General features: G+C 43.4%; 2 protein-coding genes across 2 annotated transcripts; one reads left to right on the top strand and one right to left on the bottom strand.

Moving 5' to 3' along the window:
- Window positions 1-39: 39 nt before the first annotated feature.
- On the top strand, window positions 40-11,382 carry atg4b (autophagy related 4B, cysteine peptidase). The gene is made up of 13 exons (XM_036141574.1): window positions 40-167; window positions 2,373-2,474; window positions 2,718-2,789; window positions 3,179-3,277; window positions 3,415-3,516; window positions 3,616-3,688; window positions 3,875-3,954; window positions 5,180-5,367; window positions 6,930-7,008; window positions 7,149-7,294; window positions 7,398-7,454; window positions 10,494-10,587; window positions 10,671-11,382. The coding sequence occupies exons 1-13, from the start codon at window positions 158-160 to the stop codon at window positions 10,742-10,744; spliced, it is 1,176 nt and encodes a 391-aa protein (XP_035997467.1). The 5' UTR covers window positions 40-157; the 3' UTR covers window positions 10,745-11,382.
- Window positions 11,284-16,202, bottom strand: dtymk (deoxythymidylate kinase (thymidylate kinase)). The gene is made up of 5 exons (XM_012861164.3): window positions 15,918-16,202; window positions 15,700-15,808; window positions 12,630-12,720; window positions 11,655-11,852; window positions 11,284-11,576 (listed from the first exon to the last, which is right to left on the bottom strand). Exons 1-5 carry the CDS (start codon window positions 16,045-16,047, stop codon window positions 11,460-11,462), a joined length of 645 nt encoding a protein of 214 aa, XP_012716618.2. The 5' UTR covers window positions 16,048-16,202; the 3' UTR covers window positions 11,284-11,459.
- Between the last annotated feature and the right edge of the window lie 2,946 nt (window positions 16,203-19,148).

Genomic DNA, 19,148 nt, shown 5'->3' with positions numbered 1-19,148 from the left:
TCTGCAGAGAACGCTGACTTACCCCATTCCTGTTTCTATTGGCTGTTGGGGGAAGTGTCCCGCCTCCTCTTGAATTCCACAGTGGTACTCTGCCCCCATTGGTCCAGCAGGTTAGAGTCCGGAGAACAACAAACAAGATAGGGTGAAGATCGTCGGGATGGATGCAGGTAGACAATATTTTGTAGGAAATTAGTGCTTTTGTCGCTTCTTTAACAGCTCAGGTTAGCAACAGAAGTACTCCCCGTACTGTCCTTAAATACACGGGTATATTTCTCTTTTTGTCACGACAAAGCTAGCCGAGGCGTAACGCTGTGTAGCGTCGGTGACGTTAGCCTGCTAAAGTGATGACTAAAGCTAACCCCCGTTAGCCTGCTGTCAGTGGTAAATCAGCTGTAGATATCGGCGCTGACAGCTTGCTGTGTCGCCCCACAAACTCAAGTCCCGACGGCCTGTCGTCAGGTGTGGCAACGACGCGTGTTTTCTGCGGAGTTCTCGCCTTATTAAGTTCCTCTACTTCCTTTTTGTTTGGCCGCCTGCGCTGACGCTGCTACGCCCAAGACGAGCATCTCGGTTGGTCGGTTGATGCACCAACATCCGAGCAGCTGTTTAGTTCCAATTAGCAGCGAAGTGCTTAAAGCTAGCCCGGCTGCTGCTCCCGGGACTGCCGGTAACCCCGAACCTGTGAGCGGGGGATCGCTTCCATCCCCGGATCGGGTTGTGTGTCAACAAGAGCTTTGAAAAAACTTTATTGGGAGCTCACAGCCAGCAGCGAGCTGTGGTGTGATTTCTGTTAACGGGCTAATCTGTACAAAGCGAGCTTTGTCAGCGTTTTTTTACAGGTACGATTCGAGCGTGTTATGATGAAACGAGGTTTTATTAGACGCGCTGAAGAAAAGCGTTTTACAATCGCTGCTCTTTTTCTACGTCGATCGTCTCCCACAAGGCAACAGCAAGCACCGTGGCAAAGGGACACGTAAAGGTTTGAGCCACAGTTTGACCTCCGGTGACCTCAGGGCTGTGGTGGACGCTGTTGTGGAAGGAGCTGAAGCAGATGGTCCATCAGACTAAATCTGTTTAGTTTGATGCTTTTTCGTCTAAGCTGCTTCCTGGGTGTATTTAACCCTTGAAGCCTAGTCCTGCTGTAATCACTTAAAAAGGTTACAGGATCGGCCGGTACACGGACACTGCAAATTGAAGTCGCTGCCTTAGCTGGCTCAGACTCTGATTGCAGAGTTGTTATGGAAAACATGACATTCCCAAACTATTGGTTAATAAGGCAAAGCAGAGCCTGGGTGTTATTTAGCCCCGTTTTTTCTCACTGCTCATCTTAATTCTCCCTTCTCGCGTGGCCTTGAGGGACGACAAGTTTGGCACCGTCTGCCCGGTGATCGTTTTCCTAACAGAATGCACTGACCAAACTTAACAAATAATAGCCAAAAAACGTTTGATCGTGAGATCTGGCACTTCCTTTGTGCCCTGCTCTTCTTCCTTTTCTGGGAGATTCATTGTTGCCAAGTTTCCCTAAAATCCATGCTGTATTCTGACGAAATGTCTTTGGCAAGTTAACACCTTTGAAGGAGGAATTGGATTAAAAATAAAATAAAATAACGGTGGAATAACCCAACAGATATAAATGGACCCATGGAAAGCAACTCAGATCAGTCGCCTTAGGTGATGTCACTAGAAGCATGTGTCGGTGGAAGCTTGTGTTCGGGAGGTGGGAATTTCAAATAACGAGTTACAAGATGGCAAAACAAAAGGTGGTGGTGGTGGGACAACATGGATCTAAACTGAGTTTGACTTTGAAGAAAGATCTGGTTAGTAGTTTTAAGAGCATCACACTTTGCCTGGGTGGTGTTCTCTTTCAGCTGTGCTTTAGACTTCAGACCCCCGCTTCCAGCTACTCACCGTCATAAGTCTGCAAACGCATAATGACTGGACAATGCCGATATGCTGGAACCATTAATAATGGATTGTTTTCAAGCTAATTACAAATTCTTTATTTCCGTGTGTGTGTGTGTATATACTGTACATATCAGCAAAATAATGCCACATGTATAAATGGGGGCGTATTTCACATTTGAACTTTGTTGCTGAGATGTATTCAATTTAAAATAAATTTTGAGACTTTCCAGAAAATGCCTTAAACCCGTTTTTTCTTTTCACGAGTAATGTGAGCCATCTTAACCGAGAGAAGTAGTAAATGTTTTATTCAAAGCTTACTGGGTAAAAATAAACATCCTGGAAGGTACTGGGGTTCTACTCAGGCAGCTAATGGATAACCTCCTGTTGTCTATCAGCCAGCAGCCCATTAACAGCAGCAGCCAGCGGGTCTCTTTCATCACCATTGGCTTCCTTCTGTCTGTTTGCAGCTACTTTAACATACGACACACTTCGCTTTGGAGAGTTTGAAGATTTTCCCGAGACCTCGGACCCTGTGTGGATCTTGGGGAAGGAATACAATGCACTTACAGGTGAGCTTTCTCTGTGCCTTTCTCCTTTATATATATATATATATATATATATATATATATATTTATATTTATATATTTAGATATATATATATTTATATATATATATATATATATATATATATATATATATATATAATTTTTTTTTTTTTTTTGGGAGTGGGTAATTAATATCAGACCAACAAGGCAGTCACTGTCTTTTTTTTGATCCAGATGTATTATGTGTCTTTCTTTAATCGAATGTAGAGAAAGATGACATCCTGTCAGATGTCACGTCCCGACTGTGGTTCACCTACAGGAAAAACTTCCCCCCCATCGGTGAGTGGGCTCCACCGCCGCCCGTTAAACTGGAGCTCCTGCCGCTCATGCTGTTGCACTGCAAAAACTGAACTAAAAATAAGCAAGATTTTCTTAAAATCAGTGTGTTTGTCCTTGATTTGAGCAGGTAAATAAGACTATTTGCCAATGGAATAAGATTTTTGCACTTAAAATAGGAACAACTCATCTCAGTCATCTTATTTCAAGTGCAGTTTATCTAATTATCCTATTTTAGGGGTCAAAATACTCATTCCATTGGCAGATCATCTTATTTCCTTGCTCAAATCAAGGACAAATACACACATTTCAAGAAATTTTCACTTATTTTTAGTTCCCTTTTTGCAGTGTGGTTATCAGGGTATCAACCACAGACTGTGACTGTGTTACAGGAGGCACCGGCCCGACGTCAGACACGGGATGGGGGTGCATGCTGCGGTGTGGCCAGATGATTCTCGGACAGGCGCTGATGTGTAGACACCTGGGCAGAGGTGAGACGCCTAAAAGCCGCAACAATCATGGTGTAGCCAGCAGGAAGCAGATTGTGTCACTGTGCGCTCTGCAGCTATTCAGCTGTAGCAAGCAGAGCTTGTTGAGGCAGATGTCAGAACGGGCTTCTTGTTTTCAGACTGGAGATGGGCCAGAGACCAGAAACAAAGAGAAGAGTACATCAGCATTCTCAACGCCTTCATAGACAAAAAGGACAGCTACTATTCCATCCATCAAATCGGTGAGTGCTGATCATCACAGCTGTCCAATGAGATGAGGAGTGCTCTCTGCCAGGGAGAGGTGTGCATCAAACGCTCTTGTTTGTTCCTGAACGCTGCAGCCCAGATGGGAGTGGGAGAGGGAAAGCCTATCGGTCAGTGGTATGGACCTAACACAGTCGCCCAGGTTCTGAAGTAAGTACGGGAGAGGATAGGGGTCCATCAGTGTCCAAAGCTCATTTTGCTAACTTAAGGTAAAAGTGAGGTGTTGTTTCTTCTAAATCAGAAAACAGTATTCATGTCCAAATACATATCTGCAGACAGTGGACCTCAGGGTGCGTTCCCATGCGGTTCGAGTGTAACCTGTGGTTTCCCCTTCAGGAAGCTGGCTGTATTCGATACGTGGAGCAGATTAGTTGTCCACGTGGCGATGGACAACACTGTGATCATCGAGGAGATCAGTGAGTGCAGCTGTGTTGTGTTTCAGCAGCAGAAGCTCTTTAAATAGCTCTCCAGTTTACACGCTGGACTTTGCTTGGATTGTTTACTCAAACGGCTGCCCCTTATATTCTAGCCAGTTGCATATTTATTTTAATGGAGATTCAGAAGTTTAGTTTTATATATAATGAAAACTACGTCCTGTTTTTTTTTATTACTGTTTTACTCTTAGCACACTCGGGGATCTACAGGACTGTCTCAGAAAATTAGAATATTGTGATAAAGTTCTTTATTTTCTGTAATGCAATTAAAAAACATGAAATGTCATACATTCTGGATTCATTACAAATCAACTGAAATATCGCAAGCCTTTTATTGTTTTAATATGGCTGATTATGGCATACAGCTGAAGAAACCCAAAAATCCTATCTCAAAATATTAGAATATCGTGAAAAAGTATACTAGTAGGCTATTCAACTAATCACTTGAATCGTCTGATTAACTCAAAACACTGCAGGGTTTCCTGAGCCTTGAAAAACACTCAGCTTGGTTCAGTAAACTAAATCACAAGTATGGTAGTGGTTAAGAGACGACATAAGATTCTCACAGTAACTGGTGTACTGACCATGGCATTACTGTCCTTGATTGGCCTGCCAATTCCCCTGACCTGAACCCCATAGAGAATTTGTGGGGTATTGTGAAGAAGAAGCTGAAAGACACCAGACCCAACAATGCAAATGAGCTAAAGGCCGCTATTGAAGCATCCTGGGCATCCATAACACCTCAGCAATGCCACAGGCTGATTGCCTCCATGCCACGCCGCATTGATGCAGTAATCTGTGCAAAAGGATTCCCAACCAAGTACTGAGTGCTTTCAAATGTTTGATTTTGTTTTGCTGTTATAATTTTATTTTTTTACTTGGTCTGAGGAAATATTCTAATATTTTGAGATAGGATATTTGGGTTTCTTAAGCTGTAAGCCATAATCAGCGATATTAAAACAATAAAAGGCTTGCGATATTTCAGTTAATTTGTACTGAATCCAGAATGTATGACATTTCGTGTTTCTTAATTGCATTACAGAAAATAAAGAACTTTATCACAATATTCTAATTTTCTGAGACAGTCCTGTATATTGTTTCTGTCTGAAGCCTAATTCTAATCTGTCTAATCTGATAATCCATCTTTTTATTAACCCCGACCACACACTGGACCGATCATTTGAGGAATTCTGCCGTTTTTCCACAGAGCGACTTTGCATGCCGTGGCTGGACCTAGCAGGTGAAGCGGAGGGAGAGGGCGAGGTCAATGGCTGTCTGGAGGGAGCGTGCGCTCTGGCTGAGGAGGAGACGGCTCTGTGGAAACCCCTGGTTCTGCTCATCCCGCTCAGGCTGGGCCTGAGTGACATCAATGAGGCCTACATTGAAACCCTCAAGGTTAGGAACATCCACTTCCAGGTGCTCTGATCCCCAATTTATAGCAGAAAAAAACAAAAAAAAACAACAAAAAAAAACCCCTGATGATGATCATTGAAATGATTTCTTTATGATTAAACAGAGATTTGTGTTTTATTTTTTTACTTTTGTATTGAAATCCACGTTTTTTAAATCTAATTAAAGAGCTTGAAATTGAAACATGCTCTGGATAACCTAACTTTAATTATAAACTAACAACCGGCTTCATATTAAACTCCCTGAATCAAAGTTGGCGACTTCAAAAGTATTCATACCCCTTGAACATTTTCCCCCACACATTTTGTAGCATTACAACCATAAACCTAAATGTGTTTTACTTGGATTTGATGTGATGGTTCAACTCAAAGTTAATGGTGCATACAGGTCAGTTTGAAGGAAAGGGGTGCATGTCTTTTGACAAAAATCTAAAAAGTTTTCACGTATTTGTATTGATCCTTCTCTGAATCGGTACTTTCTATAACTAGGTTTTACTGTATGTACAGCTGTAGGTCTTTGGGGTAAGGGCTACCTTTGGCCAAAAATCCTTACTGTATTTTCCTGACTATAAGTCACATCCGTCAAAAATGCGTCATGAACAGGAGAAAAACATTGTTGCCCTGGACTACAAGTCACTGGACCATCCAAACTATGAAAACAAATAGCGACACATAGTCCAGAAAATACGGTAATTAGATTCAGACTTTGACTGGGCCATTCTAACACACATTTTGCTTTGATATAAAGCATTCTGTGCGGGTGTTCGTTTAGGATCATTGTCCTGCTGGAAGATAAAAGTCCTTTGCAGCAGATTGTCCTGTATTTAGCGCCATCCGTCTTCCTGTCAGAGATGCTTCAGACTTGGGATGGCATGTTCAAGGTGATGTGCAGCTGCAGTTTTCTTCCACTTATTGCGGTTTGCATTAGGTGGGCCAAAAAACCTCAATTTGACTCCCTTCTGACCAGAACCCCTTCTTCCGTGTTTCCCCCACCTGAGCTGTGGGTGTCTGCAGCTCCCCCAGAGTAACTGCGGGTCTCTTGACTGCTTCTCTGATTTTTGGATGATGAATCTTCTCCCCGGCCTGTCTGCTGTGTTCCTTGGTCAAACCTCTGAGGCCAGAAACAGAACGGCTGCATTTATACTGGAATTAAAACCCGTTGGACTTTATGTACCAACTGTGTCACTAACGAAAGCAGCTGCCTGCACTGGATTGTATTTAAGGGAGTCAGAGTAAAGGGGACTGAATATAGAAGAACATACGTTCTTGTAAAAGTGCTTCACTGCACATTTATGCACTAGTTTTGTTGGTTTGTTGCTGTAATACAACAAAATGTGCAAAGGTTCAAGGGGAATGAATCATTTGGCAACGCGCCGTTCTCTTAAGCAAGAGCTTGAATTCAGGGGCTAATGGATGACTGTAGCAGTGAAATTTGCTCAGGCTTGTGGATTTTAGTCTCCTTTAAAAAAAAAAGTGAAATGCAAAACTTAATAGTGAGGTAAATTAATCTGGAGTCGGGGTGAGACCAACCCTGTTGTCTTTTCACAGCAATGCTTCATGCTGCCTCAGTCCCTGGGTGTTATTGGGGGGAAACCCAACAGTGCCCATTACTTCATTGGTTATGTCGGTATGTCTGATCTCATGTTCGTACAATAAACTCTCAGCTGTGCATTGTGAAAAGCTCATGCTCATCGCATTTCCTTTTTTTTCCCCCCTAACTGTTCTTAAGAGGCTATTTTCGTTGTGAACTCGTCTCTCTGTCTCCAGGAGAGGAGCTCGTCTATTTAGACCCGCACACCACGCAGCCTGCCGTGGAGCCGTGTGAGGACAGCCAGGTCCCTGATGAGACCTACCATTGCCAGCACCCGCCCTGCCGCATGCACATCTGTGAGCTGGACCCATCCATCGCAGCGGTACGTCGGCAGTGAGGAATCTATGGCGGGGCGCTTTAGTATCTTCAACAGCGAGAAAGTTGTAAAATGTGGTTTTTCCTGTTACTTTCCTCCTGTTTGCCAGGGTTTCTTCTGCAACACAGAGGATGATTTCGATGACTGGTGTATGCGCATACGAAGGGTACGTCTCTTATGGATGTTTGTTTTACTGAATAAAGCAACACTTTGGGTTAGAAGAATTTTCCCTATACTAGTTTACCTCAGTACATTAAATATCGATGGCTACGTTTACATGGACAAAAGTAATCAGAATAAAGGGCCGATGGGAATAAAAAGGCATCACGGAAATGCACCGATCGGAATATTGTGACCAGATTTATGCCGATTGACAATCTGATTGACATGCATGTAAACGCCTGTCAGGATCAAGTCATTGTGAATGTGGCAAACTGAGAAGAGTGCGCCCGACGTAAACGTGGCGCATTTCCATGTTGTTGAGTGGCCGAAATACGTCGGGAAGCAAAACCGCCTGTGCTTCCGATACAACATTTCTATTTGTAAAAACAGTAAAATAGGTCAAAATGATTATTTGTTCAGTAATGTTTCAACTATAATTAGAACCTGGTGCAAGTCCAGCGCTCGGAAGACAAACAAACTGGTACAAAACTGCTTTGTTTGCTATTTGTTGTTGTTTAGCAAAGACTTCTTCTGTGGTTTATTTTTTTAGGCAAATTTGATAACTCCATGTCAGAGTGGTTCTATTCTGAATAATGCTAGGTGCTGATCATATAATTAGAATATTAAAAGTTGATTTTTTTTTCAGTCGTTCCATTCAAAATGTGAAACTTGTATATTCTATTAATTCATTACACACAGACTGATCTATGTCCAGTGTTTAGTTCTTTAGATTTTGATGATTATTACAATTAATGAAAACCCCAAATTCGGTATCTCAGGAAATCAGAACACTGTAGAAAGGTCTAGTATTGAAGACACCCGCTGCTACTCTAATCAGCTAATTAACTCAGAAGACCTGCAAAGGCCTTTAAATGGTCTCTCAGTCTGGTTCTATAGGCGACACAATCTTGGGGAAGACTGCTGACTTGACAGTTTTTCAAAAGATGACCGTCTCTGTCATCTTTTGGACCTCACCTTGCACAAGGAGGGCAAGACACAAAGGTCATTGCTAGAGAGGCTGGCTGTTCACAGAGCTCTGTGTCCAATAACACTAATAGAGAGGTGAAGGGAAGGAAAAGATGGGGTAGAAAGTGTACAAGCAATGGGGATGACCTAACCTTGGAAAGGATTGTGAAACCAAATCCATTTAAAAAGTGGGGAGATTCACAAATAGTGGAGTCCAGCTGGAGTCAGAGCTTCAAGAAGCACCACACATAGATGTATGCAAGACATGGTTCAGCTGCTGCATTCCTTGTATCAAGCCATTCTTGAACAAGAGACAGTCTGAAACGTCTCACCTGGGCTAAAGATAAAAAGAACTGGACTGCTGCTGAGTGGTCCAAAAGTTCTGTTCTCTGATGAAAGTACATTTTGCATTTCCTTTGGAATAAAGGTCCCAGAGTAAAGTTTCCACAGCCGGTGATGGTTTGGGGTGCCATGTCCTCTGCTGGTGTTGGTCCACTGGGTTTCTGAGGTCAAAGGTCAATACAGCCATCTACCAGGAAGTTTTAAAGCACTTCATGCTCCCTGCTGCTGACCAACTTTATGAAGATGCAGATTTCATTTTTCAACAGGACTTGGCGCCTGCACACAATGCCAAAGCTACCAGTACCTGGTTTAAGGATCATGGTATTCCTGTTCTTGATTGGCCAGCAAACTCTCCTGACCTTAACCCCATAGAAAATCTCTGGGGTATTGTGAAGATGAAGATGTGATATGCCAGACGTAACAAGGCCCCTCAGAGCAACCTGGGCTCTCATAACACCTGAGCAGTGCCACAGACTGGTGGACTCCATGCCACGCTGCATTGCTGCAGTAATCCAGGAAAAAGGAGCCCTAAACTAAGTACTGAGTGCTGAACATGCTCACTTTTCATGTTCATACTTTGCAGCTGGCCAACATTTCTGGAAATCCTTTCTTTCTATTGGTCTCAAGTAATCTAATTTTCTGAGCTACTGAATTTGGGGTTTTCATTAGTTGTCAGTTCTAATCATCAAAATTAAAAGAAACAAACACTTGAAATGTATCAGTCTGTGTGTAATGAATGACTATAATATACAAGTTTCACTTTTTGAATGGAATTACTGAAAAAGAAATGATGATATTCTAGTTATGACCAGCACCTGTATAAACACACATGATCAGATTGATTGTAGGCCTATATAAACAGTACAATCAGATTTTTTTATTTTATTTATTTGTATTTCAATCGGATCGTGAAATGTTGTGCATGTAAACATACCCAGTGATGTTCAGTAAGTGAATAAATCAGTTTGAAAAGTGAAGCTCATATCGACCCATTATGCACAGTGATGTTTATAGCGTTTATTTCTGGTAATGCCGATAGCTGTGGCTTACAGCTAATAAGAACTCCAAATTAATTACATCAGACCAACACAGCAAGGATTTAAGAAACACAAATGTGGTCGTGTTGCTGTCTACACTGTCATTGGTACTCTCTAAAAAAGCGTGGTAAATGGTATGGAGTGTACTTGTCCAACGACGCCAAAGTGCTTTACGCTGTTAGTAGCCACAGCTGGGGCAGACTGGCAGAAGCAAAGGGGATGGAACCGGCAACCCGCTGGGAACAGAACTAACTGCTGTGCCACTGGTATAAAAGGTGCATAAGCCAAGTGTTCATCAGAGTACTGTGACGAGGCGGATGGAGGTGGACTGTGGCCGGACTGAGCCAAACCACCAGACCCAGCAACGCAGATGACCTGAAGGCCATTATTAAAGCAATCTGGGCTGTCTGCAGACCTCACCAGTACCAGACCGGTCGTCTCCGTGCCACGCTGCACTGGTGCAGTTATCCTAGCAAAAGACGCCCTGACCAACTGCTGAGCTTTCATCAGGCCCACATATCTGTTTTAAAACTCATTTTTCATTGTTTTGATGTGATATTAAACTTTCCAAGAAACAGAACTTCAGATAAAAGGTCCAGAAATAAAGGCTTAAAACATTACCGTGCATAAGTAGAAATGTTTCCCATACATAAGCTTCGTTGCAGTTTATTGAGCTGCATGTTTGTCATTGCTTCTAGTTGTCCTGCAAGAAAGGAGGTCTGCCCATGTTCGAGTTGGTAGACAGTCAGCCCGTCCACATGGTCAGCGTCGACGCCCTTAACCTTACTCCCGGTAACCCCACCGCATTCCTCCTCAAGAAAGAAATAAGATGTTTTTGATATGCTCTAAGTGAAAAAAAGAAATGTCTTTTGCAGATTTCTCGGACTCAGACAGGCTGGAACGGTTCTTTGACTCGGAGGACGAGGAGTTTGAAATCTTGTCCCTGTAAGGAACGCAACGGACAATGATTTACTGTTCTGAACAGGCGGCGGGTGATTGGGTCTCTTCTCTGGATCAGAAGAGAAGCCCGAGGGGGGGTGAACATTTATTAGAGACCTCTTGAGCCAGTCCAGCTCCAGTGGCGCAGTCGGTGGGTGGTAACGGCGTTCCTCTCATCAGCCTCCAGACGCCGCGTCCCGACATCCAGACTGCCCCGTGGAAGCTGTAGCAGGAGCTCAGGATCAATTCTGTATGCACATCTTCACATGCGTGTGTTCTCTTTTTTTTTTTTTTTTTCATTTAAGTCTTAACACTTTCAATGTTTATGCTGAAGTGATCTGGTGCCTTTCCCCCGAGTCCAGAAGTAAAAATTGCCATGGCGGTTTTCTGTTGAATAGTCCCGGAGTGGCTAACGACGCCTGTGGCTTCCGCAGTTTGTCCACTAATATCTAAGGTCTGTAACAGCCTGGAACTAAACCAAACCCACAAAGGCAAGGTGTGTTAGCTGCTGACGCAAAGTATCCTTGCCAAGACTAGAACATACACCCCTTTTGGTTTAAAAGTTATTTATTTAATCAAAGCGTATAGGCAAGTGATGGGACAACAGACATGTAAGAGGACTAAAAATAAATCACAACTGTTTCTCTCTCTGTGCTTCATAAAAGTGTTATATTACATCTCATGTTGATAAGAAGGCAGCAGTCTGAGGTGTGCAGATAAGCCGCTCAGGCTCTCTTCCACAGCTCCCCGAGCGGCATGGTCTGAGCTTTGTTGATGACGTTGAGGCTGTGCGTTCTGATGTCGTCGTGAACCCCCTCAATGTTCTGTGACGCATTGATGACCTAGAAAAGCAGCCCGGTTGGATAGATTATCGCTTTTGTTTCATCGCCACAGTGGATGAGAGCAAAGGATCTTCCTACCTTCCAGTTCACCGATTGATCCTTCATGAGCTGCTCGAACTTCTCCTGAACCGCTTTCTGGAAGGCGCTCGTCTCGTATCGCTCGGCGCCGAACTGACCTCTGAGCGCGGCCTCGTCCGGGTTCAGCTGCAGGAACATGACGAGGTCGGGCTGCGGCAGCCCCGTGTCGGGCTTCATGCACCAGTCCAGAGAGAAGCCCTGCAAGGCAACAATCAACCCAGATGTTGCTCTTCAGACCCACTGAGCTATATTATACACTGGAGTGCTAATCACCGTCTGTTTGAACGAGTCGCTTTGAAGCCACCAGCCGCCATATTGGTACTCCCTATTTCCCCCCAGTAACTAGGGAATATGTGCGCTACAGCATCGAATAACGAGGATTTTCTCATGTTCAGGGGGGCTTAAGACTTTTAAAATGTCAAATGCCATATAGTTTTATGTTATGTTCTAAAACTATCAAGTACTGAGAAAGTCATGTGCTGAAAGATTTTGCATTTTATCTATTTAAGTATATATATATTACATTTATAAATACATAAATAGCAATATACAAAAACATATATTTACATATATGTATACATATATATACGTATATACATATACACATATTTATATACACATATATATTTAATATGAATAACGTGTAAAATATTTCAGCACCTAATTTCCTAGTAGTTGATAGTGTTAGTACATCCACTGACTGTAGAATTACCTGTGAAACATTTTCACTCAGCCAGAAAACTGCTTGTTGTTGCAACCAAATCCTATGGGATTCTGTGAGAGTAGGGAGTAGCAAGATGGCGGCCAGTGACTTCAGTTTTTCGGCAAAATCAGCACTCCAGTGTATTATATAGCTCAGTGTTCAGACCCGCATGACACCATTAGCTGACGGGCACACTTTTTCCCACACAACCTAAAAAAGCACCGCAAGGCAAAAAAACCCCTAACAAACAAACAAACGTCAGGAGTACTCACGGGCTTGGCGCTGGTGAAGGCAACTCCGGAGAAGGCGTAGCGGTCCACGACCAGAGTGATGCCCTGCTCCAGCTTCTTCTTCATCACAGGCCTGCGTGTGGAGCACAGGATTGGTCACAGCTGTTCTATGTACAGAAAACCTAGAAGACGAGCCCAACACAGTTCACAGCAGCAACTGCCCAAAGGTTTGGTTTTCAATAGGTGAAAGCCAGTGAAGTTATTTCCCAGGGCTTCAACGCATTTCGTGTCATATTCCAGCCTTTTCCAGACTCATTTCTAGAGCCTTCAGTTCTATTTCACGTTCTGTGTGCGCACAGACTTCCAGAGCTAATTTATGGCAGATATTTTTTTTACAGGAGACGGGTTTTAGATAAAGGTGGAAGCAAGGAATTGAGGAGGTCTGATTAGAAAGTCCTCAGCTGAGTTGTTTCAGTGGGACAACATGGGAGGTAGGGATGGCCAGCTCCAGTTGTAGAGAGCTACTATCCTCCTCCTGCGTGACCGAATGCAGACTAAGGGATCCAGGTGTTTGGTTCAGGTGTGTTGGAGACGGGATGCGCGGGAAAGTTGCCAGGTAGTGGCTCTCGAGGACCTCACTCGAGTACCCATAGGGCATTTTGGTTTAGTTAAACATTAAAAGCCTTAGTCCTCATTTATGTGAGGCTTGAAAATACCAAATGAAAAATGTTCTGTAGAATGCTGCATTTGGATTCCATTTACATGATTTACCATTGTTTGTATTTAAAGCATCGCTCTACTTTACATAGAATGTCACAGCCCAAACATATTTTCAACCAGGCTCCATAGGGGCATCGCTGACTTTCCCGTTCGTCCTCCAGCCACATTGATGTAAAGGTGGTGCCCCGTAACCTGTTCAAAAAATAGCACAACCCTCCAGTGAGCTGCATCTAAAATGCTATTTTATTCAGTTGCTCTTCCTTTTTAATCATACTTGTATTTACATACCGTATGTTTTGTACTTTAAGGTACATTTAATATCCTTACATTTGCTCAAAAATTGATGGTGTGCCTTATATATATGATACTTTTTTTTGTTTTTTTTTTACGGCACTAGTGGCTCATTTTTCATATAGTGGGCTGACAGGAATGGGGTACAAGAGAGGGGGAGAGACATGCGGCAAAGGACCACAGGTCGGATTCAAACCTGGGTCAGCTGCGTCGAGGACTAAGGCCTCCATACATGGGTCGTGTGCGCTAACCACTGCGCCACCAAAGCACGGCCATATATATATATGATTAAAGTTGTGCTTACTGACCGATTTTATGTGGTACAATAAACCAAAAAAATCTGTTAAAACGAGCGACGAAGCCGCTCGGCTCAACAGATATTAGGAGCATTACGGTAAACCGTGTCACTACCCGATTGGCCTCCTGAGCTGTCTACAAGACTGCCTGACTAATGTCTAAACTAGAAGTGCGTTCATGTAAGGCAGCCCGCGCCCAGAGTACGTGCCATCAACAATATACCTAGTAAGTTCATTTAATATAAAAGTTACATTTATTTTGGTATTATGTTAGAAACCGAGCAGTGTAGTCCAACTATTCTGTCCTCCCGGCAGAGACGGATAGCTCTCTCTCTCAGGAGAGAGCTGTGTGTGTGAAGTGGCGGAGTCATATTACACACTTGGTTTGAATATTTAAAGTGCTTTATAATCCGGTGCGCCTTATGCGTGGACAAAGACATACAGACACGCTAATTCAAAGTGCGCTTTATAATCCGGTGCGCTTTAGGGCCCGAAAAATATGTTACATTTAAAAACATGTTTATATTACATGAAGTTAAGGTGAGCACTGACTCTTTAGTTCAAAGGTCAGTACAGGTAGCCCTTCACATGAAACAGTAGCAGTGAAGTCAGTGGTTTCTGATACGGGCGGCATGAGATTCCCCCGGACTGATGATGTTCATAGCGCCAAAACGCACGTCTCTACTTGTTGGTATTTGGCGCCCTCTGCCTGCTGCAGTGCATGTAGCTTTCTGCCATGGTGGTCTGAGTCGCCAGGGAGTGGGGGATGGGAGGACCCTAACGTCGCTTCAGTGCCAGCGTGCATGCACCGTGGCCATATTGGATTTGGACAAATGTTGAGTAGGAAAGCTTGAATAGTTTGTTTACTTGTTGTATCTGCTGGAGTGACTCGCGATATGATGATGGTGATCAAATGGAAGGAGCTTTTTTTCCATGGATTTTCCTAAACCCAAAAGGATTGTTAAGAAATGCCAGTGTTGCATAGGAGCTTGTAACAAAGGACTTTACTATGGAATCTGACCAGACACCTAAATATGCTCTACATTTCCTCGGTGGCAAGGAGCCAGCACTGGAATGTCCAGACCTGATCGAAGCGACTGCAACCTCTGTGCAGGTAGGCTACGTTTATGTGGCTTTGTCTCAGCAGAATGAAAACATCATACAATCCACGAAGGGTGTGTATGAGAACTTCGGTGCTGCATAGTCCGCTTATTCTAAGCGACTCTGGGCTTGTTTTTCTCTAAAGTTGCTTGCAACTTTCATGAGTCGGCAGTTGCGGTTTTTTGGGCTTGTTTTAGAACGTCAAGTCACTTATTTTTCCCGACAAAACCCCTTACTTCTGGTTATTGCGCAGCGCAACAAGCGGCCTTTGTATTACAGTATCGTGGTTTGCTTTTTACAAAACAAGCCGTTTTAAGTCTATTTTTTTTTCCAGTAAGCCCTAAAATAATTTAAAACATATACCTGTAATAATATGTATACATTTTCTTCGCATTAAGCCGTAATTTTACGCGGGTTTCTTCCACGTAGGGTTGGGGGGGACGCCGGTGTGTTTGTTCGCCCAGGGTACCCAGCAGGCTAGGACCGCCCCTGAATGAAGCAGCTCTCAGCTTCAAAAAGCTTGGTGATCCCTGCTATGGACGATTGGTGATTATTGGGAATTACTATTAATCGTCAGACGACAGCTTCACAACTTTACTGCATTTATTTGTTATTAGGTAGCTCTTGCGCAAGTGCTTTTCCTACTGTATTTAGTGAGGTGTAGAGCCCAGCAGCAGAGGTTAAGCCCAGTATCATGGCCTTACACCAGCTCCCAGCGGTTGGCAGAGAACAGCAGGTGCACCGTGTGGTCCTCCAGCTCGCTCTTCTTCTCCAGGTAGGCGCTGATGAGCTGTCCGATGGTCGTGCTCCTGTCTGCAGAGACAAACAACGACACCGCGTTCACGTCTGGAGGACAAGGCGCCGATGCCTTATCGCGCACATCAGCGAGAGCTTGAAGCGAGATGCTGATGCCTCCTCTCACCGGGGAACCTCATCATCTCCGCCGGGAGGCCGCTCTGCAGCAGCGCCTGGACCAGCTTCTTGCACTGCGTGGTTTTCCCGGCTCTGTCCACCCCCTCCAGCACGATGAGGGCGCCTCTTTTAGACGCCATCGCTGCGTCGAGCGTTTGCCAAAGACGGGGGGAGGTTCACGGGACAGCTGTCACAAGCTACTTTTTCTTTGGAGCGGCAAGAAAAACTCTGATTCGGATTAGGATTTACCCGCCATTTCCTGAAGTTTGCGTCAACACGAAGTGACGCACGTCTTCTTCTCCCTCTGAGTTAGTTTACAGCGTCACCAGCTGGGCTGGAGGCTGGTCGAACTCACTGAGCTGTAGCTCAGTAGTCGAACTGGGGTACGCCGAGCGGCGCTTGAAGGTGCATTGTGCAAGATTTAAAGTTAGATATGTAAAATTTATTTATTTTTCCCAGAAATGCCATTAGCTGTCCGACGTGTAAAATAAGTTATCATTTATTTATCGCAGTAGTCTCCATAGGCTGGATATTCAGTTCATGAGGGAGTGATACGGGCAAACACTCCAAGTACCCCACAACACTGGTGTAATTTCAGCTTGTCGCCACAGGGGGCGCATACCTCTATGGAGCAAAGGCAGCGCCCTAAGCAAACCACGTCACGGCCATCAGTGGACACGGAGCGGTCCTTGGCAGCCCCAGACTGTAGACCGCAGATCGGGGCGTGGCTCTACGTTTGAGGGCGTGCCTCAACGTAGAGCCACGCCCTCGTTGAGCCCCGCTTGACTTCATTTCGGGCGCCATCTGGTGGCGGAAACCATTCAGCACATTCACAAACCGCAATGTATCACCTATGGCCAGTTTTTTTTTATGCATTTTTTTTTTTTTTTCAGACAGACCGTATCATCTAATTCCACCGCCAAAAAAAAAAAAAGTGATCAACAAAATTACAAGAAAATCACAATCAACACATGTCTATTAATTGGTGTGAGCACCAAGGCCACCTTACATATCTATATATGAACTTGAACATAAATAGAAACTAGTAATAAAAACAAAAACAAAAAAAATAATTTTATACGCCTGCAAGTATAACCTTGATTAGATCATTTTTATATTTAGATCTATCTGTCTCTCTCTCTCTGTCTGCCTACAATATTTAAAACAAAATTTTATAGCTTTAGGCTTTGGTCTTGTGCACTTTTAACTATTCCATTTATCACTTTTTTGAGTTGGTGGAATTGTCTGTCTGAAAAAAAATTAATTCAAATAAAAAAATTAATAAATAAACTGGCCATAGGTGATGCATTGCTGTTTGTGAATGAAAATTGAGTCCGAAATGAAGTCAAGCAGGGCTCAAAACAGTATTAAACCGATCTGCGGTCTGCAGTCAGGGGTACTTGGAGTAAAGAAACAGGTTCCACGTTCTCTTGGCTCACATGGCCTCAGTCAACCGTTCCCGGACGGTTTGTACTGAAACTGTAATTTCGATTACAATGCAAATTGTAGTTGACGATTGATTGATTGATTGATTGATTGATTGATTGATTGATAAACCAGTGACAGCTTATTGAAAACGAGATTTGGCATTATAAAATTAAGAATTGAAAAAATGAAACATTGAAAAATCACTTATAATGGTTCTAGTTGCATCTATTCCCACTGGACACTTGACTGCTTGTTTTGCATTTTGAAGGGCATCAACAGAGTCCTCATTTGCTTAGAGCCCAAAGGCCAGCAGGGGGCCCCAGAGGGTGCCTTTGTTAAATGGCAGAAAACGGATCTCCAAGGTTTACATTCAAAAACAAGTTCACTAAGAACCTGGGCCTATCTTTAAATAATCAGCCAATCCTGTTAGATTTTATGTAAGAGTCACAAGAGTTTACGGCTGTACAAAGTAAAGTAGTTCTGTTGTAATCTGGTGATATTTTGCTACGTGATTTCATGCACAGTGTATATCCAGACAATAGCTGATAATTTTTTGTGGATGCTAGAAAGCATAACCAACTAGAATGACTACTGTGGGTAAAAAATGTCTATCCTGTAGTTTAACCACTTTTAAACAACCTTTATCTCAATTACCAATAATTATTAAATATTGTAGAGTAACTGATTCTATTCCCTCATCAACTGTTTTTAAGGAATTCAGTGTTAGCTCAATATTACCTAAGCATGTTCCATAAAATGCATTGGTGGCAAGCATGGTTATATAAAGATATCAAAGATGTTGTTGTGGCTGATCTCTAATGGTTAGAATTACAAGTAGGCCCTCAAATAAAATTCTGCTTTAGGCCCTGTTCTCAACTCTAACGTATGGAAATTTAAAATAAGCATTACATATTAGCTTTCTGATGGAGATTTCAATACTGAAACACAAGATTCACAAGAAAAGCACAGGACATTGTTGTGGAAAGCAGGCACACGGGGTCAGAGGTCAGCTCTCTGTCTGCTGTGCGGAGGCTCCTGGGTCCAGCTTCTTCAGTTCCACCTGATGCCACTGAAGGAGAGAGAGAGAGGGGGATTCTATGGACGCGAGAGGCCATCAATGTGGGGGAGTTGTGGCTCATTTCAGAGGGAACTGGAACTTTATGCAGTCTGTATCCAAGAAGATGGAGGAAGGCAGGAGAGCAGAAAGGAAGTCCATATATGGCCTGCAGTGTAGCAGGACACCAGCCACTCCCTCCTCGCCTTAGTCCTTCTTTTCTTCTGTGTAATTTGTGTGTTAAATCCCTCCTTATATGTTAATATATATGCTCAGAGCACTGTTAGAAGAGATCTTTTTGGGTCCTTCAGGGGAGACCTTGTAGATTTATCTGATTAACCATCAACCGCACTGATTAAATTTGATTACAAGGACTAGCCTTGGGTCAATTAGGTACACAGCAGGTTGATTCAACAGGCCCCATACAAAGAGTTTTACATTCAGGGTTGAATTTGTCATGAATTGTTCTGATAAACCCGAACACAACCACACACTGATTTTCATTAAATGAGTTTTATTGAATGAGGATTAGTTGTGAAAGAAGGAAACCAGGGAGGCTGTACTGGACTGGAACTGGAGGCTGAAGATGGGTGCAGGAGCTGGAGGATCAGAGAGAGTTCTTGAGATGTAGGGCTGCTGGAGCACAGGATAGCAGGCAATCCGGCGACAGAGCAGAGAGCAAACTTGGAGTGCAAGGGTAGCAGGCAGTTCAGAAACAGAACAGAGAGCAAACCTGGAGCACAGAAGTAGCAGTGATCC

This window comes from Fundulus heteroclitus, chromosome 9 (genome assembly GCF_011125445.2).
Source record: "Fundulus heteroclitus isolate FHET01 chromosome 9, MU-UCD_Fhet_4.1, whole genome shotgun sequence".
NCBI classification, from domain to species: Eukaryota; Metazoa; Chordata; class Actinopteri; order Cyprinodontiformes; family Fundulidae; genus Fundulus; species Fundulus heteroclitus.
Note: the sequence above shows the minus strand (reverse complement) of the source record. Positions and strands in the feature narration are given on the sequence as shown.